This window comes from Drosophila eugracilis, unplaced genomic scaffold (genome assembly GCF_018153835.1).
Source record: "Drosophila eugracilis isolate 14026-0451.02 unplaced genomic scaffold, ASM1815383v1 contig_90, whole genome shotgun sequence".
Classification (NCBI taxonomy): domain Eukaryota; kingdom Metazoa; phylum Arthropoda; class Insecta; order Diptera; family Drosophilidae; genus Drosophila; species Drosophila eugracilis.
This window is the reverse complement of record NW_024573812.1, coordinates 4,328,545-4,350,452: the sequence shown is the minus strand read 5'-3', so window position 1 is coordinate 4,350,452 and position 21,908 is coordinate 4,328,545. Positions and strand designations below refer to the sequence as shown.

At 40.4% G+C, this 21,908-nt stretch overlaps 5 protein-coding genes across 13 annotated transcripts; 3 read left to right on the top strand and 2 right to left on the bottom strand.

Annotated features, from left to right (window-relative positions):
* Positions 1 to 11: 11 nt before the first annotated feature.
* Positions 12 to 21,714, bottom strand: LOC108112714 (kinesin-like protein unc-104). Of its 7 annotated transcripts, none has more exons than XM_017222941.2 (27): positions 21,361 to 21,714; positions 11,953 to 12,094; positions 11,803 to 11,885; positions 11,504 to 11,743; positions 11,262 to 11,446; positions 10,940 to 11,195; positions 10,847 to 10,849; positions 10,619 to 10,782; positions 10,423 to 10,562; positions 10,151 to 10,192; positions 9,372 to 9,488; positions 8,512 to 9,294; positions 8,287 to 8,453; positions 8,013 to 8,203; positions 6,710 to 7,119; positions 6,472 to 6,649; positions 6,321 to 6,411; positions 5,963 to 6,259; positions 5,541 to 5,903; positions 5,293 to 5,482; positions 4,795 to 5,187; positions 4,622 to 4,733; positions 2,969 to 2,995; positions 2,691 to 2,880; positions 2,490 to 2,626; positions 2,323 to 2,424; positions 12 to 2,263 (listed from the first exon to the last, which is right to left on the bottom strand). In XM_017222941.2, the coding sequence occupies exons 2-27, from the start codon at positions 12,050 to 12,052 to the stop codon at positions 2,167 to 2,169; spliced, it is 5,058 nt and encodes a 1,685-aa protein (XP_017078430.2). In that variant the 5' UTR covers positions 12,053 to 12,094; positions 21,361 to 21,714; the 3' UTR covers positions 12 to 2,166. The 7 variants fall into 7 exon arrangements, with proteins under 7 accessions (XP_017078430.2, XP_017078429.2, XP_041675690.1 ...); XM_017222940.2 differs by lacking the exon at positions 21,361 to 21,714 and adding an exon at positions 12,951 to 13,300; XM_041819756.1 differs by lacking the exons at positions 10,847 to 10,849; positions 21,361 to 21,714 and adding an exon at positions 12,951 to 13,060.
* On the top strand, positions 3,022 to 3,664 carry LOC108112718 (accessory gland protein Acp62F). The gene has a single exon (XM_017222953.2). The coding sequence runs from the start codon at positions 3,226 to 3,228 to the stop codon at positions 3,598 to 3,600; it is 375 nt and encodes a 124-aa protein (XP_017078442.1). The 5' UTR covers positions 3,022 to 3,225; the 3' UTR covers positions 3,601 to 3,664.
* Positions 3,774 to 4,600, top strand: LOC108112717. The gene has a single exon (XM_017222952.1). The coding sequence runs from the start codon at positions 3,837 to 3,839 to the stop codon at positions 4,428 to 4,430; it is 594 nt and encodes a 197-aa protein (XP_017078441.1). The 5' UTR covers positions 3,774 to 3,836; the 3' UTR covers positions 4,431 to 4,600.
* Positions 13,090 to 14,766, bottom strand: LOC108112720. The gene is made up of 2 exons (XM_017222955.1): positions 14,240 to 14,766; positions 13,090 to 13,199 (listed from the first exon to the last, which is right to left on the bottom strand). The coding sequence occupies exon 1, from the start codon at positions 14,521 to 14,523 to the stop codon at positions 14,305 to 14,307; it is 219 nt and encodes a 72-aa protein (XP_017078444.1). The 5' UTR covers positions 14,524 to 14,766; the 3' UTR covers positions 13,090 to 13,199; positions 14,240 to 14,304.
* On the top strand, positions 15,613 to 19,319 carry LOC108112716 (mitochondrial sodium/calcium exchanger protein). Of its 3 annotated transcripts, none has more exons than XM_017222949.2 (7): positions 15,632 to 16,109; positions 16,172 to 16,506; positions 16,625 to 16,699; positions 16,768 to 17,250; positions 17,361 to 17,509; positions 17,575 to 17,809; positions 17,862 to 19,319. In XM_017222949.2, the coding sequence occupies exons 1-7, from the start codon at positions 15,802 to 15,804 to the stop codon at positions 18,155 to 18,157; spliced, it is 1,881 nt and encodes a 626-aa protein (XP_017078438.1). In that variant the 5' UTR covers positions 15,632 to 15,801; the 3' UTR covers positions 18,158 to 19,319. The 3 variants fall into 3 exon arrangements, with proteins under 3 accessions (XP_017078439.1, XP_017078438.1, XP_017078437.1); XM_017222948.2 differs by having other exon boundaries at positions 16,747 to 17,250; XM_017222950.1 differs by lacking the exons at positions 17,575 to 17,809; positions 17,862 to 19,319 and having other exon boundaries at positions 15,613 to 16,109; positions 16,747 to 17,250; positions 17,299 to 17,440.
* Positions 21,715 to 21,908: the final 194 nt, after the last annotated feature.

Below are 21,908 nucleotides of genomic sequence, written 5' to 3'. Positions count from 1 at the left end.
CCATTTTGATATTTTACAGATTTTATTTAAAGCCGTTTTATTTTATATTTCTTTAATAGTGATACGCCCTGGCATATATCAATTTGTTTTGGATTATACATACACATAGCATAGGTTTTCTCATTTCATTTCCATTAATTTGCTCCGCATTTGGTTCTGCTCTCCGCTCGTCAATCATTTAATCTGTTAATCTGTCATTTTGAAACGGTTGCCAGGCAATCATCATCTCTTACATACATTGATATATAGCCGATGTACATATTTAGATAGATTTAGATTTTGAAATGTATTGTACCATATATATACGCATATATAAGTTGAGTTTCTTGCTCGTTAACTCGTTTAGCTAATATATAGCTCTCTATATATATTTCTTATTTATTTTTTTTTTCTGGTGTGTGCAATTCATTTTTTTTTTTTTTTTTTGGTTGTTAAATTCAAACTGGGCCAAAATAGGTTATTACATAGGGTATTCATATAATATGCTCGTATAATGATTATTGTAATTACAATTCTCTAATATTTTACAATTCGAAATTAATTCAATAGTTTAACAAATGTTTACATTTTGCTACAATTTAACACAAAACCCATTAAACAGAACGCCGACTCAGTTCGAAGAAAAACGTTTCCAAAATAAAGATAATACGTATTATCCGATCCAGCAAACGAACGCTTAACGTTAGGTGTTTATTTTCCAAACACCAACGAAAGCGATCCCATCAACAACTTGGGGAGCTTCGAGCCTTGTGATCCGGGCACAAGTGAAGCTCCCGATTGATCCATTAACCTGACCTAAGCTCGTCCATTAACCGAAGGCAAAAAATGCAAATGAAATTTTATATATTGAGAAACACTCTTTTTTCGCAAGCAAAGCAAAATTTGGATTTTGATTTCTTTTGGTAGTTGGGAAATGTACAGGTGGCCATTGCGTACTAATTAAAGATTCTTATCAAAACTACAATTGGTTGTTCCGTAACTTGTTGCTTGAAGCTTTAGCAGGTGGTTCCGAGTGGGAGCATTATTGAAGCGAAACATTCTGTTGTTTATTTTTTTTTTTAGGGGGTGTCTGTGTGGGGGAAGAAGCCTTAAAAGCCGTCAACAGTTGACAAATGTGGGGCAGCTGTTAATATGGCAGCGCCGATTTCATGGTTCGTAACTCTGGTGTGTGTAAAATAGTTTTCATTCGCATATAGTTCTGGTATATATCTAACAATAATCGTTACCTTTATAGAGATTTCGCAATTCTGCTGAGCTTATACCTCACGTCTCCTATATCCTATATACTGTACGGTCTTTCTTTTCTTTCCTTTAACACACACATATTTTGTTTTTTGGTATCATAATATTTCCTCAGGCGTTTGCCTGCTCTTCGATTTTTGTTTTTTTAAGTTAAACAATAGAAGATACAAGTACATGAAAATTTGTGTATAAACAGCAAATATATAGGGTTTTATACATTAATTCATTATATATAGTTCCTCCATTATATATATATGTCTGTATTTTGCTTTAGTTTTGCTCCATTAAAATGCATATACGTGTGTGTGTTTGGTTTGCATATTAGAAGCTTTACATAATTGTCGCATACTTGAGAACAAAAAATAATACATATTCTAAAACTGATCAACATAATATCACGTGGAAACTCAAACTAAACGATCCGTTTTTAAACTAATGCCAAATATTTATACAATCGAATCAAACGAAAGCTATTTACAAAATTGTCAAAGAACTTAACCGAAACGGGAAGTTACTAAAAAGTAGGCTATCGTTTCTGTTTGGAGCTGCTAATGCCTACTCTTTCGGCCATGGCCAACTAATCACAAAATACATAATATAATCCATAAACTGGTTGTTCAACTACTTAATAATTACGTACGCTTTGCATTTGGTTTCTCTCTTTTCTGCCCCTCCCAATATCTCTGATTTTCTCATTCGATTTCGATTTGCTTCCTCAGCTTTGCCCTAGCAACAATCATCTATTTTTTCTACTTCCTTCGATGGAATCCCTCAAGCTATATATATCAATCAGTTGCCAGCTGCTGCCCCTGTCGTCGTTGGCTGTGATCTTCGTCTGACCAGTCGTCGGGCGATATTCAGGCGCTGCAGCCAGCCATAGCCTGCGTCTCAGTAAACCAAAACGGACTCCATCGTGATCGTATCTCATTTATTCGCACTGTTGGCATTCGCCGCATTATTGGCCTGAATCTGGGAGGCCGTCTGGCTGGCCGGCTCCAAAGTTCGTCGCGCCAGGCGGGATCTGTTAATGGAATTATATAGTTAATATCGAAAAGGAAAACATCTCAATTTTTCATTTACTTGATCTGCCCAGCCAGCAATGGATTGATGGCATACAGCCAGTCGTGCACTTCCTTGTCGCCGAGGGTCTGCAGGAGGTAGCCACGATGTTTGGTCACAACACTGTTGAGAAATTAAAGTTATCATTAGAAATTAGAAATTATTTATTACCAATAAACTTAACCCACCTGAATGTGTTGGGTATCTTGACCATGGCCGCCTGATCCTCGCTGCACTCCACATGAGCAGTGGCCAGATTGAGGACAGCCCGTTCAACGGGATCCTTCTCGGAGCGGTAGATAAACACATAAGGGCGACGGACAATCTAATTTAAAATATATAATATTAAGATCCAAATCTAAGTACCATATAGACCATTAAAAACTTACCACCCAGCGCTTCTTCCAGCCGGAACCGCCATGTTCTAGGACGTTCAACAGACCCTTGCGGGCAACTACAGGACTCACGCGAATCTCCTCCAACTCCGGTACATAGAGACGGAGCGGAAGAGCCGGCTGGGTAGCCGGAGCAGGTGCCTCCCAGCCGTTGGGTGCATCTGATCGATCCGGTGAACATAATCTGATTTAAGGAAATAAACATAATTAGCCCGAGTCTCTTTGAAAAGTTGGTTTAGGTTTTAGGTTCTTTGGATAGAACAGAAAATTACCTGCGTCGAATTACAAATTTGTTGTTTCTAATTGTGTAAAAGAAAACCAAAAGGAAAACAAACAAATAAAATATTGGAAGTTTTGTTTTTGAGTATCTCGAGTTATTAGGAAAATGAATGAGGTGGTGTTTGGTTTTTGTTAGTTTTTGCAATTGCTGTGATGCGAATGAAGGGCAATTACAGGGAAACAGCTGGCAGCAGTAGCAATAATAGTTGGAAATCAATTTTTATAGCTTCAGTTGCTTTTGATTCTTAGGATGATTAAGTTAAAGTCTCTCTGTTGGCTGCTGCTGCTGCTGCCGGCTTTATTAATGATTTCGGTTCGGGCAACTGGCATTCCTGAGCAAACAGTTATAAACCATGAAGTGGACCCGGATCCGGGTCGCGTGAACTACATTTGGAATCCGTTTCCGGTCCTTTGCGGCCAGAATGCCAGCATGGTGAGGTGTGCTGGGGTTTGTCCCGAAACCTGTGCCTTTAAGTCACTAAAGTGCCCAACATATTGCGGAGTGAATTGCAAATGTAAGCCGGAATATGTGTTTAACGAAAAACAAGAGCTCTGCATTTTAAAAACTGATTGTCCTCAAGATGTAACACAAGAAGTTGTGGAAACTCATCGTGTATTTCAGTAGAAGCCAGAATATTGGATTAAAATGTTATTAGTTTACTTAAATAAAGTCTTAATTTGAACATTTCCTTTGAGATTGTTTGTTCTTATTACTGTGTTACTTTAGAAAATCTGAGGAAAACTGAATTCTACTTAGAAATTAACTCAAGCGAATCAATATTTTACACTGCCACAAGGTGGAACAATGATTTCTTAAACGTGAAACCATTCTCAGTCTCAGTTTTAAGACATCTCTTGATAATGGCATGTCCCAAGTCTATTCTATCTGTACTCCTAATGGCTTTCTTCATAAACAATATAGTAACGGCAGAAGGAAGCGATGAAGATGAAGCAACCTGGCCGGAAGACATTACTGAGGCGTCTTTAGAAGATGTGGTAACTGCGCCGAATGAACCTCCAGGGACTGAAGCTTATACTTATCGCACCGCTCGGACGTTAGATCCCTTAGATGCTTTGAGAGATGAGGAGGAGTTTATGGAAAAACCTCACCGAAACAGTGTTGAAGAGTTTAATAGTCTGGAGCAAGGATGGGATATGATTCAATCAAAAGATGAAATAAAAGCACTGAAAAGAAAAGCACTGCCAGAGGAGAAGCTAATCAAGCAGCCCTTCTACTTTGGTTGCTGTCACAACTCCACCTATGTGGGCTGTGCCGGTGTTTGTCCGGAGACGTGTGAATACCGCTCCAAGTACTGCGTACCGCTTTGTGGACCGCCCTGCCGCTGCAAACATGGATTTGTCTACAATATTCAGCGAAAGGGCTGCACCATTCGCTCTGACTGTCCAAAAGGGATGATCCAGAGCAAGAAGGGAGTGTACAGGGTGTTTTTGTGAGATGGAATGACTTAGATGGATGTGGGTGTTTGGGGGTTAGTGTGATGTGATCTGATGTATGCTTGTGGTGTGCTGTGGTGTCGTGCCAATTTTATTTGTTCTAATAAACCAAGAAAGCCAGATGGATGCAAGCTAACTAAGATGGGTGGTGTTGATGGGATGCGATTCGAAGAGGTTAAGCGACTACTTACTCCATGGAATTACTGGAGATGCAGCTGACGGTCATGTCGGCACAACCCTCATCGCTGGGTGAAACATCCGATTGGGTTTGCGTATCGTTAGCCTCGCTCTTGGTATAGCGTCCTTTAATGAATTCAAAGATTAGCAACTGGAAAAGCCTGGGGGATTTGTAATTTCAGCTCACCCTGCACCAACTTCAAGCACTTGAGCATGAGATCCTGCTCCCGTTGGTTGTACTCCCGCTCTGGAATGATTTGCTGCGGATCTTTTACCGGTGTCTGCGGTGATTGTGGAATGACCATGTGTACGGGTGATGTGGCTGCTCGGGCGGCCAGATTGCAAACGTCCTTTTCGGTCTTCGTGGTCGGATTGGGATTGGTGTCCATGCCCAGACGTTCACGCAGCAAAAGCAGGTGTCGCATGCGTCCAACTTCCTCTAGCCTTGTGAGTTTCTCCAGCTCCCACTGATGGTCGAAGATTAGGGAATCACCCCTTGGCCGCCAGCCATGGAGATTCTCCTCACCACGGACATAAGTGGAGCTGGTGTCCAACACTCGACGCTGACGCCTCTGCACACCTGTAAAGGCATTAAGTTAACAAGTGAGTGGGGTTCAGCTCCGGGGATTCGACAAGCGAGTGCAAGCAGACTGAGTACGAGTACAACTACAATGAGAATTGCTACCTGGACTACCTGCTTCGGATGCTCTGCGCAGTGCCAGCTCGTAAACTCCGGTGAGGCGATTGGCCTCCGGATTGCGATACTGTCCAGAGAACAGGTGCTTCAGGGAACGTGGTCCGGTGCGAGCATCGCGTCCATAGATGACCATGCTGAGATCCTTGGTGATGATGGCTGGGCGAGCGCAGTTCTCCAACTGAGAATGAAGAAACATTTATAATAAACAATAACATAAGGGAATGTTACAGTATTACCTCCAAGTAAGCACTCAGGGTGATGTAGATGGTCTCACCGCCCTGGGAAACACGGTTGAGCAGCGTCGAGTTATGCAGACTCGAGTCCCAGGCAGCCTCGAACCGATAGAAAGATCGATCATCTCCGGGGACCTCCAACACCTCGCCGGGGAACAGACCCAAAGACAATACGCAAGCATCTTCATCTTGCTCATCGGATGATTCTGGAGTATTGCGGATACGTCCCACCACCAGCTCATTAATGTCCTTCCACTTCACCTCAGCTGTGGGCTCATGGACGATGGTAATACGAATGCGTCGCTGGATGCCCTGATGCAAGAGGAACAGACCGCGGCAGGGAAGATCATCGCTGTGCTCCACCACCTGTTACAAAACGATGATTACTTTCTAAACTACACGGAAGATTAAGTCCCCATACTAACCGATGGCACATATTCTCCGTTGGGAGCCAATTCACAGATCTCAAACCAAACTAGAACATCATGCTTGGCCAAAACAGTGGACGTGGGTGCACAGGGCAAGGGTCCAAACTTGGGACTACGCACTGGCTGACTAATCGGTATGCTTGGTGGCAACATGCGACGTGGTGGTGGCCGGGAAACAAACTCCTGCTTGGCATCTTTGTGCAGAGGGTGTGTCTGGTAGTGCCCAAAGATCTTAAACATAATGGGCTGCGTCTTCAAATACTCGATAAAGGATTTGGTCACGGGTACAGTAATCTATAAGAAAGAATATATATTAAAAGAATATTATATTATACGTAATTTAAGATCTACTTACGTTCTGCATATGGTAGAAGCCCAGTGGAGCACCTGATGCGGAATTCTTAACAGGTTCGGTGGAGAAAGCCTCCTCATGACGATGCAAGAAGCTGTAAAGGTAATCCATCATAAACCAAAAACTCAAAGAGAATCCTTTAAAGATTACTTACTTGAACTGACAGAAGATATCAGCATATTCAGCTCCAATACCAGTAGCTTGGAGTACTGTGACACGGAATGTGAACTCCTTGCCCACCTGCAAATGCTCGCCAGGCTCTTCGGCATTCTCATGGCACTCGGAAGCGGAGTTGGAGTCAATGCCACGACCAGAATCAACATCCTCAAGTTCTGTTAGGGATTACATATATGAATCTGAATGGTAACTGACCATTATTCCTGAAAACTCACCCTCTAGCTTGGTGTCCAAGCCACCATTGTCAATATAGCGCTGCACATCATCCTTTTCGTTGAGGGCTCGGTACTTGGGCTTGGCATCGTCCTCATTGAAAACCAAACGAGCTGACTGCTTGACACCATTATTGAAATCAATGGACTCCTCATCCAAAACGGGTTGCACAGCGATTCTTAGATAGCCACGCACATCTCCCCGCTCATTGACAATGGCCACTTTGTGGACCAATGGCACTGGGTAGAGCAAGTTGCTCAGGTAAATGAAACAGCGACCGACCATGCGGAACCAGGGGAAGCGATCGTAGAAGGGATCACCACCAGTGAGGCTCTCCACATTATAATCCGGAGAAGTAGGGCTCATCTCGGCCTCATTGTGGTACATCTCACGCATCAGCTCCAAGCGTTGCCTAAAAAATAGATTTATGAGATTATTAACAAGAAATTAAGTATATCTTTTTATTGGATAAATAATAATAATTTAATATTGCAAAAGGTTGAGAGAGAAGTGCGTGGGCAGCGTCACAACAAGCGTAAACCCAACCCAGATCAGAAGCCAAATATGGAAAGCCATGCAACTACAACTAAGGATAGTTTGTTTCTACACGTCTATATACAAATGAAACCTGCGGTCAAAGCAAACCTAGAAGGTATCAGATTGGCCAATGTGAGTCGGCCCCGTTCGCTTTCGACTGGTGGTTGCTCCACTGGAAGCAGCTGTGTCTGCTGTCCGGCTAGATGTGGATCTTGGTTGGTTGATGCGATCCATCCGCTTAATGTCTCCATGCCGGACGTATCGAACAACATGGACGATGGCGGGCTCTCGACATTGTATATCTGTCGCATCAGTTCGAGGCGATAGCTTGTTTGTGTACGAAAAATGATTTTTGGGATGGGAATCCGGGGGATCAAGGATTTGTCGGTGGTGTGGGGTTTGAGGGATTCGTAGTAAAAAAAAACCGAAAAAGTACAAATCAACATTTGATTCGAAGAAAACCTAACAAGCTGTCGGGTCTTTTTGGCGAATGATGATGGCGATGAGACTTGAGGCGTAAATGGTGGCGGCGTGATCTTCGCTTCGTTAACAGCCAAAGTTACATTTACGAAAAATGAAACAACAAATTCTAGAGCATTTGATAGAAACTAGAATCCATGAACTACAACCACCATGCACGTATTAATCAAAGAATAATCAACTCAAATCGAAAGCCAGCTTTAAATTTGAAAATTTTCAACCAAAGTGCAGAGAAGAATGAATGTGAGGGAAGAGCCGGAATGGTTCATTGGATGTGGAAGTACTTACCGTAGCTTCTCTAGGGACCAGTGATGAGTGGCTCCGTTCTTGGTATCAGTGACTTCGACAGCCACCAAAGTTTTTGATACTGGTGGTGCTCCAAACTCATCCTCCTGATGCAAAGGAGCAACACTTGAGGCCAACTCAGGCGGCAAGGGCGAGTACAAGGTGTCGGTCAAGAGTGTAAATTGGAATTGCACCTGAAATGGAAAGGAGTTAAGAATATTTAATAACAAAATAGTTTAGTTATGGATCAAAGTTAGTTTATGGATCAAAGTCTTACCTTTTTCTTTAGCTCAACGGAAATTGCATTGGCTTCCTTAAGGAATATAGCATTGCCCCAGAGATCATCTCGTAAGGAGGTAAACTGATGGTAACGCCATTTGCGGAAGGCCCAGGCAGCCAAACCAGCCTCACGAGCTGTCCAGCAGGACTCGTACATGGGATTGGCTAAGGATTACAATAGAATTACTACTTTGTACTTCCACGTTATTTAATATCAACTTACTGTAGACATCCTCCTCCTGATGGAAATCCTCCGGCGAGTAGCTGCTATACATCGACATGGTCATCGATTGCTCCTCCACTTGCTTTTGCAAAGCATCAATGCGAGCTTCGTACGTTTTACGCTGCTCCTCGAACTGCTGATCGGCTTGGAGTTTCTCCCGCTTGTATTGCTCCTCCAGGTTATCCAATCTCTTCTTCATTTCAGCTTTAAGATCGATGCCCTGCTTTTCGAGCAACTCGCACTGGGCAAAGTTCCAGTCCACCTGCTGAGTATCGGTCTTCTCCACTTCGTTCTCTGCCTCATTCTCGGTCTCGATCTTCTCACGCAATTCGCGTGCCTGTTCCGGATTGGTAAAGCGGAACACATGGTTCTTGCCCAGAATGACACGAGATCCGGTCTTAAGGACCTCTGGTTCAACCAACTTGCGTCCGTTAACATAGATTATGGCATCCTTGTGCGGCAACAGGGTCACCGTGCTATTTCTATTCTCAAAGGTGCAGTGCTCTTTGAGGATATGCGATCCAGAGAGTTGAATGTCCTGGGGAACATTAGCTTCATGGGTTCCCAGCCTGGTTAAGCCTTCCTTAATGTAGTACAACAGACATTCGGACAGATTGGGATCCTCGTTAAGGTTAACCAGATGTGGGGTCTTCTTGGGTGAAAATACACCCACTGTGATGCCATCTTCCTTGACGGCCACGCCCATCTCGGCGAAGACAGCCTCTCGCTGCACACGAATCTCCTCGGTACGCTTGAGTTTCTCCTCCCAAGTCTCGTTGAGTTCTATGGGGGTTAGATATATAGTGAAATCAATATGATTGGATTGAAAGATCAGATAGGACTTTATGATAGAGACTTACCTGCAATGAGTTTCTCGCTGGCCTGCAGCTGATCCACTGCCATCTCCGTGGTGGATCCATTGCGATTACGTGACTTAGTAGGTGACTTGATGACCGTCGACTTTGTGAGCTCGTCCTCTGTAAATACGAAAGTTGGATTAGAACAAAGAATCTCTGATCATTACAGATGTCACAAGCGCAGTGATAAGCGTGCTAAGGTTATAAGTTTATGAAATACATAAAGATTGGATATTGATAATATGTTTTATACGGAACGAAGCGAATGCCAATGGTTTATGGTTATTTTAGGGGACTACTGCATTAACTCGGGCATTTCCACATTCTAGCCTTGAAGCAGTGCGGACTGCGAGGAGTCGGTGCCTGTCGTTCTGTTTTAGACTTTGGCAACTCAAATAAAGTCTCTTTGGTGTATTATTATAGGGCAACATAAAGAGGACACGATTGTGATTATCGTATTGGTTATAATATAATCGTATATATATATATATATTCGTCCTGAAGCGGTTTGTTTAGAAGCTTTGACGATACAGCACAATATAGACGCACACACAGAGAGAAATGTAAGATTATTGGCAGTGGTTAAACTACAATGGCAGTGCGTTTCAAAACTATATATCCCATTTACCATAGGAAGACATTCGGAGAGAATGATATATATCAACTAACAAGCTCTGAAACGCACTGTTCTTATTTTTTGCATATTTATTTATTAACATTTTTGGTTGCATGTGAAGCCTTTTGTTGTTTATTAGCGCTGAATTTCTGTTGGCTTTACTTACTATTAGCATCGCGCTTCTCACACACCACTTTGCCATCGGGTCCTAAACGAAATAGGTTTGGGTTTGGTTTTGTTTTTCTTTTCTTTTTTTTAGCTAGCATTACTAGACTATGACTATAACTACCTTAGGCAGGGTTTTCTTTTGTTGTGTTTCTTTTTCTTTTTTCTAGTGTAGCGAGTAAGTTTTGAATGTGTGGCTGGGTTTAATGTACTCTAGCTTAGTTGAAGGTATTTGAACTGAAACTTAATAGTTCAAGACTAGTCCCGACTTACCTTCTTGGACTTCAATGCCCTCGGCTTTGAGTAAATCTCGTAGTTTCTGAATCTCCTCCTTGAGTTCGCGTATAAGCTTGGCATTGGCATCTTCATTGACCACAGCCTTGCAAACAATTTGCTTGGCACGATCCGCATAGCTATAATTAATTACTATTAAGTTTTTAGATTAATTTAATTAATTAATAAGAATTACCGCAGTGTGCTGAGTGTTTCATCGTAGTTAATATCTGCTGGTGAGATAGCTGCAATCATAGCTGTCTTGGAGTTACCTCCCAAGTTTTCGCGCAGCAACCAGGTCAAGGCTGAATCGCGATAGGGTATAAAATCTGCCTTTTTGGTATTCTTTTTCTTAGAAGCCTTTTAAAGTTAACCAAATATATTAGTAAGTATAAAGGATATAGAGAAAGCAAGGTAAACTTACAGACTATATAGTAGTAAGGCAGCAAGAAGAGACAGTTTTTTCATTAGCATATTTTTTCAATCAATAAAGTTGATATAAACACTAAAAACTTACCACCTCTGCTAGAGCTGAGATAACTTTGCCCAAAGTGGTCAAAGACTTATTGATGTTGGCTCCCTCCTTCAAGCGGGTGCCCTTGGCGCCAGTAGAATCCGCTCGCTCCGAACCAGCCAAATCCACCAAGCTAATCTTAGAGACCTTCTCTGTGGTCAAATCGGTCATGGTGTCATAACGACGCTGAGTAAAGAAGATGGTAAAGACGGCATGGGAACGGGAACTGGTTTCGTTCATGTTAGTGGCTGCCACAGTTCTGAAAATTATCAAATCAAATAAGTTAATAGATGAACTTTAAATTATTTTATTAATAAAAACCCACCGAGCCTTGTTGCCTTCATCAATGAGATCATGAATGTCCTGGTAATCAGTGACGGCCAATTTGGAAAGATCCTCTACATAGGGACCCAAGAGAGGATGCTCCCTCACACGCAGATTGCCCTTGTTTTTGGGATTCAGCAGATCCCTCACTCGCTCGCAATAGATTTCCATGTATGAGACCTCAACCTATGAGTAATAATAAGTTAGAAATTGTAAAAGCTTAAGGGTGTTCTTAAAACTAACCGAATATTTGAGATCATCGGTCTCTGTATCCTGTATGCGAGTGAACAGATCCTTGCATATCATGGGAATGATGCCCTCCTGCTGTTCCTCCTGCCTGCCCATCATGGTATATGATTTTCCAGCTCCAGTCTGGCCATATGCAAAAATACAGACATTATAGCCATCGAAGGAGTGCTGCAGCATCTCCTCGCCAATGTCCTTGTAGACCATCGATTGTGTGGAGAAGTCCGCATCGTGATGCTGTTATATAACAATGTATTATAGTAAGAAATACATATTGTTTTTTATGTTAAACTTACATCATGTGACCAGTAGGAGTAATCAAAGTTGAAGCGCTTCACTGAGTCGCTTGTGTTGGGCGGCACCTTTGGATTGGTGATAGCTGAAAGTAGGTTTCATATTTATAAATTTAGCTTAGAAAAATGTAAAGTTTTCTAAGGGACTCTTACCCGTTGTGGCTCCAGCCATTTCGATGATGCATTTTGACTCCCTAGCTATTTCGCGCGAGTTGAAGGGGCGCACTCGCACCGCCACCTTAACGGACGACATCTTGTCCTGTGCCTCTCAGTGGGTGTCCTGGTTTCCTATTAACTGGAGTGGAATTAAAGGAAAGGGAATACTTTATAGTGATTGAAGACATTCGAGTGGGGCTGTAAATTGCCCCGAGACTTCCACTGCCAGCACTGACATTTTATAATTGCCCCCAACTTTATGGTTATGTACTAAGTCCACGATTTGTTCATGTGGTTGTTCGAGAAACTATGAGTCATGCCCCCGGCAAATCGCCAGGGAAATTTCAATTGAAGCCAGGGATGGGGATGAGAATTGGTTTTCCTCTTGTGGGTTTGGGGTTTGAATGTATTGGCTAATGTTTTATAATAAATATCTTCTATTAAGTAGAAGAACTTTAGTTCTTTTTAAGATTTATCTTGATTTAAGGTTATGAATTTTTAAGAACACAATTAAAGATTAAACTTTGTTAGACAATAATGTATTCGTATAAAACTTATAAAATCGAAGAGAAAAAGTATAAGAAAAGCGATAATTGAAGTTTATGTAAATATGATTTTATTGCATTTTCAACTTTAAATTCATAAATTTAAAGGCCAGTCACCCAAATTGCAGTAACTTTTCGACTTTTTTGAATTAAGATTTTATGCAAATAGTTTCGTATGACCCGCAACCCTCTTGACTCACACAGACACACACTCAAACTAACATACTCTCGAAGCTAAGGGAAAAATTCCACAATCCACAATGCTTCCAATAAAAACGCAGACGAGTGTCGGCCAATACTCGAATGAGTCATCAAGCAAATACAAAAGACAGAATAAAGGAAAACACTCACACCCCAAAAATAAAAAGGGGATGACTTTAATAGGGATTTAGAAAAGTAACACTTTGTATTTAACAGGAAAAGTTATAACATTTATATGGCTTAAATTACCTTTAGTTAAGGCCAAACAATAGCTGGCTTAAAGGAGGATTAAATCCTTCAAGTTCATTATAGCACAAATATAAGTATTTTTTACACTTTTTTAATGCACTTTTTCGTTTTTCTTTAATAATTATGGTTTGTTGGAATTGTTACGTTTTTTTATTGTATTTTAAAAGCCACTTTTATATTTAATTTTTATATTTTTCAGTAGCTCCTTCACTTGACCAGCAAATTCTTTAACTCGCCTACACTAGAGTCCTGAAATATTGTCAGACCAAGTTTAGAAACTATTCCAATGATTTCCCGGCTAATGCGCAGCTGTGAGAATTCCTCTCTTTCTCATCCTTTCTTTCTCTCTCTCTCTCTCTCTCTCTCTCTCTCTTTGTTTACCTGACCAAAATACTTTTGTTTATGTTTTCTTTTTTGTTCGTTCAGTTGCTTTTGGGCCAAGTTGTCAAAGCAAATGTGCAACAGCCTGCAGTAAAAAGTCTACACAGTAAGAATTGCGCAGAATCGCGGGACAGGAGAAATGTGGAGAGAAGGCAGAGAAAGTTGAGAGAATCAGAAAGAGTGAGAGACAGAGAGTGGGAGCGAAAGTGAGATAGAATATGCAAAATATTTGTGTAATGTTAATTTTTTTAAATTTTTTTTTATGAAATGCAAATTGACGCAAGTTGAAGGCGCACAAAAATATATAAAGAAAAAATTGTAAATAAAATAAATCCAGCTATATCCTTTTCCAGAAAGTCCTCATCTTGTTATCCTGAACTCGGATTACCACCTGGTTAAAGGCACTTGAAAACTTATTCGTCACTCCTGTCAACCCTCATTTGCACTTGAGAAACGAACAAAACACTCGAGGTCCTTCGCGTTACTTCGCTTTCATTGCCCTTCTGCGTCATATTCTGGTTCTTTTATGGCTTCCTGCGGGGGCAACACGGCGGGCACTTAATGCCATATGCAAAGGACCTCTAACCGCACTCACACGCGCACACACCATCTCTGCCGTGAACAATATCCTTCGCTTGGGTTCTTCTTGACCTTTATTAATAAATTTTCAAGTTGCCTTTGCCATGGACACCAAGCCAGCAAATCTCTACACTCTACACAGTCACACACATACTTTGTACACTTTTCTGGAGGCCACTGTTCTGCTACATAGATGATGGATGGGAAGGAAATAAGTGGCGAATCAAAATTATGTAAAACGAAATTATGGGCTATGTTTTTTCGAGAATTTTGAAATGTTTGGTCGAGCGAATTGATGAAATTTTGCAAATATATTTTGAAGCATTTACCAATTGTTATTTTTTTTCTGTTTCGTTTTATTTTTCGGGGCTTTCTTTTTTGGAACTTATAGAACTCAAAATATTTTCTGTTTCAAGAACATTTGCGGTTGCTGCTGATAGTCCATTTGTTGTTGTTGCATTTCTTGATCTGGCTGATGTTCTTGTGTGTAATTGAATACTAGTATAAAGCTATCCAACATGGAACGCTTCGAGGTGGTGGCAAAAATGATGGACAGCACCAAAATTGTTGTTAACAATAGGGCAAAAAACAATAAGTAACCAAAAGCGCACATTCGCGTAACTTCGTCTTGACTTGTCTTAAGGATTCTTGATTATTATATATATAGGCTCCCATATATATCTGTAGATTACAGATATATATATATAATATATATGTGTATATGTAGGGGTCTGGCTTTCTGTATAACAGCGAAAATTTTGCACTCCTTTTCTTTCGGGAAAAATTAGATAAAAACTTGAATTTGCCACTCAGATAATTTGTTTTATTTATAATTTGTAAGTTGCTTTACTTGGCTATGCCGTGTTAACAATTTTTGGTCAACTTTTCGTTGGGGAAAACTCTGGGTTTTTCTGCACAAAATCGATGGCCAGCCAGCGGAGGGCCTTTGGAAATAAATTCGCGCACGATTCGAGACCAGAACGAACTGCACCCGTTAAGGGTAGACGACACAGTGAGCTCTGGGAAAGTTCAGAGGATATGACGACCAGCCCTCCATGAAACGCATGCGCCGTTATCCAAAAGGGGACAAACTGGAAGGGCAGGGGTTGTGTGGAGGAAAATTTATATATATATATATCTACGAGTATTTGTGTGGGCTGTGAGGTGTATATGGGTATGCGAAAAATTTCATAAATTTCATCTATAAAGCTCGGGGAGATCCACAATAACAAAATACCCCCGCGCCTGTCATCCGTTTGACACAAAGAATTTCATTATTAACGCAAGGTGTCCACTTTTCCAGACAGCCACTGTGGCACTTCCACCCAATGTTTGATCTTATTATGAGCCATTCGACCGGCACAGTGGCTATAGCGACGACTATATCCACCAGCTGATGACGTAAAATGAATTCTTTCTATTGATTTCCCATCGCACCGAGACGCAGGACAAGCTTTGGCTTTTTATGGTACTCGGTGGCTTTCATTTGTATACTATACTTCTCCGGCGTAATTACATTGACATTGAAATCTCACGCCGACGGTGGCAGGACAGTAAAAAAGTTGGATGTTGAAGCTTTGTTAGGAAGTGGGATGGTATGGAAGGATGTGGCTGACGGCTGGGATATGTTAAAAGGAAAAACTGGAAGAGGAAAGTCTACTGATGTAGCTCTTTGCAACGTTAAATGTTTCTTTTTAAAAGTGTTGCTGCTTTAAAGAAAATAATAAAAATGTAAAATAACTTAATATCAGAAATACATACAGTCAAATCAGCAATTAAGTTACAACTTTAGGAACTGAAATGATCAAAGTAATCCCAGCAAAAGTGTCACATTTTATCCACTTAACACACATATTACACAGATTTCGGCTTGCTAACAATAAATACTACAATGTCTCGCGCCGCTGAACTAGAAACAAAATCCAAAAATGTTAAGCCCAATGTTATGGATAGCGAATTTGACAACTTTTGGTTAAAGGTTAGTTGTTTTGCAGCCAACAATTTTCCCTACGAGGAGCGATGCGCGTTTGTCCAACAAGCTGTGGACTGCAATTTGACCACCAATTTGGTACCATACATGAAACTCCTATCCTGCGATCTAAAGTGCGTCAATGATTTCGAGAAAGTAATCTTTGTAAACATATTCGTGGGGATCTGTTTTCTAATACTGGTTATGTTGATTCACACGATCAATGATTAGTAAGTTAAAAGAGTTTATAATGCAAATTTATTTTAATTTTTTATTAATTTCTTCTTTATAGCTATATCCCAGCTCTAAAAGCCATATCCCAAAGCCTTCATATGAACGAGCACTTGGCGGGTGTCACCTTATTGGCATTTGGTAACTCTTCCGCCGATCTATTCTCTAACTTGGCCCACGTTAAGGAAAGAGCACCCGTGTTTGCCAACAGTTTGTCATCTGCCTTGTTTGTGATAACGATTTCCGGTGGCTTAATATGCTATATATCTCCCTTTAAGATGAACGGCTACGAAACTATTCGGGATATTTTATTTTTAATTTGTGGAGCATCAATGATAGACCTAATCATTGTTCTCACAGCCCATACCTCTCACGGTCATGAATCTTATTTTCTCAGTAAGTAAACATTTAAGAATTCTAAAGATTCTTATTTCTATATGCTTTAGCTATAAAATAACATTAATATATCATAAAGTATTTATTGACTTAATATTTAAACTGTAAATAATTTCAGTTGTATTCATGGTCTACGTCGCCTATATAATTGTCAATATAACAGATTTTTACTTATTGCGGAAAACCTTAAGATGTAAGCATTTATGTTTTTTTTTGTTTTAATAAAATACAATTTTATAGTTTACTTAATTATTATTCTAGCCACGGTAGAACAAATAAATGAGCTTAATGGCCAAGCACTAACGCCGGAAAACGAATTATTGTTGAAACGGCTAGAGAAAAGATATAAATACTATTCCCAAGATAGGGAAGTGGAGTTTTATGAGAAAAGCAGTCAGCTCTCGATAACCAGAATTCGATACACCACATTGCAAATGGTGCGAAATACTCGCGTGAGCTTGAACCGACACTACTCCAGAATTGCAGACTACGACAGAAGAAACCCGAAGAATGCGAGAATCTTCAAGGATTTTTTCTTAGCACTAAGGCCCATCAAGTGCCAGGCTTGGCGGCAGGCTGATATGCTCAATCGGGTCCTTTTGTTGCTCAGGGCACCAGCCGATATCATCTGCACCCTATGCATTCCACTGGTGGATTATGAATTGAAAAAACATGGCTGGAACAAGCTACTAAACTGCCTTCATGTGATAGTAAATCCGGCTTTATCCATTTCGGCCATTATGTGTGAGTACTTTCAAGAGGAAACTATTCTATACATTATTATTGTCACAGATAAAAACTAAGACTAGCATTTGAAATGGCAAATAATTAGTTGATTTCTTTTTCAACCGTAGCTATTTTACAAGGTAAAAGAAATAGACTATGGTACTCGGATTTGGATCAAAAGATTGTATATGGAGCTTACTCTCTTGTAATCACCGTGCCTATCGCTGTGTTCGTACTCATCCATTCGAGGACTGATGTGCCACCAGCTTATCACTGGGTGAGACACATCAGAGGATAACTTCACAGACTTCGTCTAACAAATCATGAGATACTTATTTCCAGATATTTATGATAATGAATCTGACTGGCTCCATGACCTTAATATTTATCTGCGCAACGGAAATCGACGGAGTACTCGAAGTACTTGGAAACTTAATGGCCATAGATGATGACTTTATGGGTGCTACGGTAAAGGCTGTTACTGGAAATTTGGGTACGCTAATTGCTAACTTATCTGTGGCTTTTCAAGGCTATCCAAAAATGGCATTTGCATCCGCCATTGGTGGTCCTTTTTTTAGTAAGTACTTTTAATTTATTTTAAGTGTTAATATAATAAAATACATTTTTAGCTATCGTCGTTACGGGAAATGCAGTTATATATGTTAGAAGTTTTTTAGGTGATGTGGTTAGCGATCGTGAACAAATGGAACGATATGGTTTATTCGCTTATATGTTTTTCCATATAAATCTAATTACCATACTTCTGTGGTCCACAACTCTTGGATTTTTCGCTCGCCGATCGATGGGAGTATACTCGATAGCTGTTTATATGATCTATTTACTATTCGCTATCCTAGTTCATGCTGAATTTATTCATTCGATTATTGAAGACCCTGAAGTTTCAGCTGCGATTGGCGATATTTAGATGCAGGACAAACTTGAACAACGCTCACAAATCTCATTTTCTAAATTTCATACTAGTCAAAAATTTACTATAGTGATTGCCTAAACTTGATACTTTTTTACTTTTATTCTACTTAAAAAAATAAAGTATTCCCTTAAAGTTTTCAAAATGTAGAATTCTGATACTTATTAGTTTTTGAAGCACACCTTGCTGAGATTTTGTGATTACTGCGCAGAATTTTCCCGGGATTGAAGAGCCAGAGAAGAGGAATGAAAAGCACACACAGACTGAAAGGAAACCAAATAATATCGAGCGCGTGTGTGGCTAAGGGAAAATGAAGGAAAAGAGTGGGAAAAGCCGGGTCGTTGACGTTTATTGTTGGCTGCGCAATTCCTTTTTTTTTCACCAACAGCTTTAAGGATTTTCCACCAGCGAATGTCAATGACAGTTCATGAGCCAAAACATTTCAATTTTCCGCTGCATCATTCGAGTTCGCTGACTCTTTTGGGCCAGGATCAAGCAATTAAAACGTTAAGCTTCAGCCACAGACCACACAGCGTATGAGTCATCTGAGTGTGGCTTAAATGCACTTCACTTTTTGTTTAGCCACAGGCTAGTCTTCGAAATTAAATTTAAATTCAATTTTCAACTTCCCGCAGCTTAAATGACATTTATGACTGAGAGGAAAGAGGAGAGTAAGAGCTCTTAGAATGACAGACACGTGTATATAAAAACCTCTCGTAATTCCGTCCGTTTTTTCTTTTCGTTTGCTCTCTGAAAGCCCCCAGGACACTTAAAGCTCAAAATGTAGATGTGTTTGTGTCCTCCATTAAGTCTAGAACATAAACGATAAATGCGATTTGGTTATTTAAGTCATTGCAATGAAAGCGTGGGGAAAAAATAAGAAAATATGGTGGAGAAATAAAGGAGAAAGGCGATGAGGAAAGCCTGCCCCACGCAAAAACGTACAAGCACAGTCGTAGCACACCAATACAGAAGCAAATTGAAATGGCGGATGAGTCATCCAAGGAAAATGTTTGTATGTGAGTGGCTACAGTCGCGTCGCAACGTAGTGGGAATGCCAAAAAGCAGAGGGCAAGGAACAGGACATAAGGATGGAACGAAGAAAGGAAGGAAGGAAGAAAGAGCGAACCAAATGGTGAATCATCTTTCAAGAGCCAAACATTCCTGACTTCCACGCCAGGCCCTGTTTTTCCTCCCACTTCCCAATTTTTTTTTATTTCTGTTTCGGTTCTCATAAATTCAAGGTTTGTTTACTCAGTACGTCTGCTACAGAGAGGGAAAATCCTTAAGAAAAGAACTTTCAGCTATTTACTTTTATAGATTATTAATATTAATAAATATATTTAAAACATTTTATATTATTCTTTAAAAAAAAAAAGGATTAAAAAATATATTTTTCTGTAGTTTCGTTGCCAATTTCTATTCTTTTGTCAGCAAATTTTCTCACTCTGTAACTTTTTTATTTTGCCACGCAGAGCAGCACCGATGTTGGCATGGAATGTTGTAACTTTCGGTGCCTAGCTGTCGCTCCATATATGTAGGATATAATTTGCACACACGCGGCTGCCAGGACACGTTGATTAGCAAGTGATTTCCATTTCGAGCGGTTTTTGTTGCCTACTTTTCTGGGGAGCTGACCGACCCCACGTAATGATGAAGTAGACCGCAATGAGCGGCTGCCACGCCTTTAAAAAAAAAACCGGGCAAAAACTGCAATGAGGAACACTTAAAAGTGCAGACCAGAGAGGTAACATAAATCATTTCGGACAACCACAAGCTTTTGGTCCTTTTCCTTGGCTAACACAATTAATAATAAACAAGGGGAAAATTGTCAGAACAGGAAGCCATTTCGCGTCCAGGTGAGTTTTACTCCCCACTCTTACCATTTTCCTTTTTAATGCTGCTCTGCGGAAATTTATGTTTATTGCTCGGAACCCCACTGGGCACTTTTTTGCCATGGATCCTGCTTCTTTTTACTTTTTTTGTATAAGTATTTTGCCTTATTTATTCATGACACTTTGGAAGCCACTTCATGGGGCGGTTCGTAAGCTGCGGTTTTTCAAAAGCCTTTCGTTTGGGTCACTCTTTTGTTCATAAGGCACTGGACTTAAGTTGAACTTAAAGCTGATAAAAGAATATTTTCCCGAGGGTCGAAGAGTGTGAGACCTTGCTTGAGATTTGCCCTATTATTAGGACAACAAACAACAATCGCTAGCAAACAAGCTGCCTAATCCCACTCCAATCTACTGCACACTTAATCTCTCAATCAAGCTGGTCACTATAATCACACTCCAGTGTCTGTGGACATGACGCACCCTTTAGCACTGAGAAAAAATATCATTTTAGAATATGAAAGATTGTAAAATATTTGTATAATAATATTTGAAAATATTAAGCTTTGCCTTCAAAGAAAATAAACCTTTGACCTTTTTATAGATAATTGATGATTTTCAACTATACAACAAAGTACTCCTTCAAAAAGAGGATATTTGAAGGAAAATCCGCTGCCCACGCCTGACAATCAAGCAGACAGAGAGACAGACATAAAACATCCTTTGTGCGATGGACCATATATCCGCCCACACAAATTTGCCACTTGAGCGAGGATGCACTGACTGAGTGAGTCGCAGATCGAGGTGAAGGCTGTCGTTTCAGACTCTTCCTCATCAGTCAAAGGTCAGAGGTTCTCCGTCGGCAAACATTTGATATGGATTTGCTTGGATACAGAACCATGCCGACTATAGAACCAACCCCTCCTGGTAACTCGATTTCCATTCCTGACGTCAATTGACGAGCCGATAAAATACCAAAAGGCGTGGGTCGCAACGCATAAATGCGTTTGTTCTGGATGGTCTGGATATCAACGTTGTATATGGATGACAGGTTGCACCATATGCTCAGGGAGGTTCGCGAATAACAGTCAAGAGGTTTTATTTTTAGAACAATAAGAGGGGGCGGACAGCTGGTAAAGGACCTGGAGGAGGATCCGCAACAGGATAGGAAAGTCGGAAAAGTGGCTACCCCAAGGGAGATGCGTGCGCACTTCTGGGGCAACTAGCTATGGAATATTGATTTTTCACACAATCTCCCGAATACAGTCAAGTGGAGTTTTTCACAAAATAATTCGAAATTACTTTCAGTACTAGTGTTTTTTTCTATATTTTGTTTGAATTAATAAAGTATTAATGTTAGTTACTCACTTTTTTAAATGGCAACTCCTCCTTTAAAGTTTTCCTCACAAACACTCACAATCACTCTTAAATTATTATTGCACTCAAGGGTTTAAATTTTTGAATGTTTTTTCTTTCTTTTCGTCACCGCCCACAGGAAATTAAATGGTTTTCCTTTGTTTCGTTTTTAAAAGTTCTGGCAATTTTCGAGAATGGCCATTACGCGAACAGGCAACAAACGACTCTGCCAGCGGCTGGCCATTTGTCCCATCATTACCATTCGGTTATTCGGATACGCGTGCTGGAAAATTGTTTGCAGCTGCGCGAACGCAAGCTCGGGAAAATTCACAGGGAAATGTCAATTTTCCGCCCCCAATTCCGCGGCAGGCTGACTTTTGTTTTTGTTTGCGAACAGCTGATTTGATAGAGGTGACACTATGTTGCCAGTGTTGGAAAATGTGCAAATTTAGATTTTTAATTTTTAAACTATTCAAAGTAAGTCTATTCAAAATAAAATCTTTCTAGATTATCCTTAAAATTTTATTTCAAGTTTTTAATTTTAATTGCTCCCTCATAAT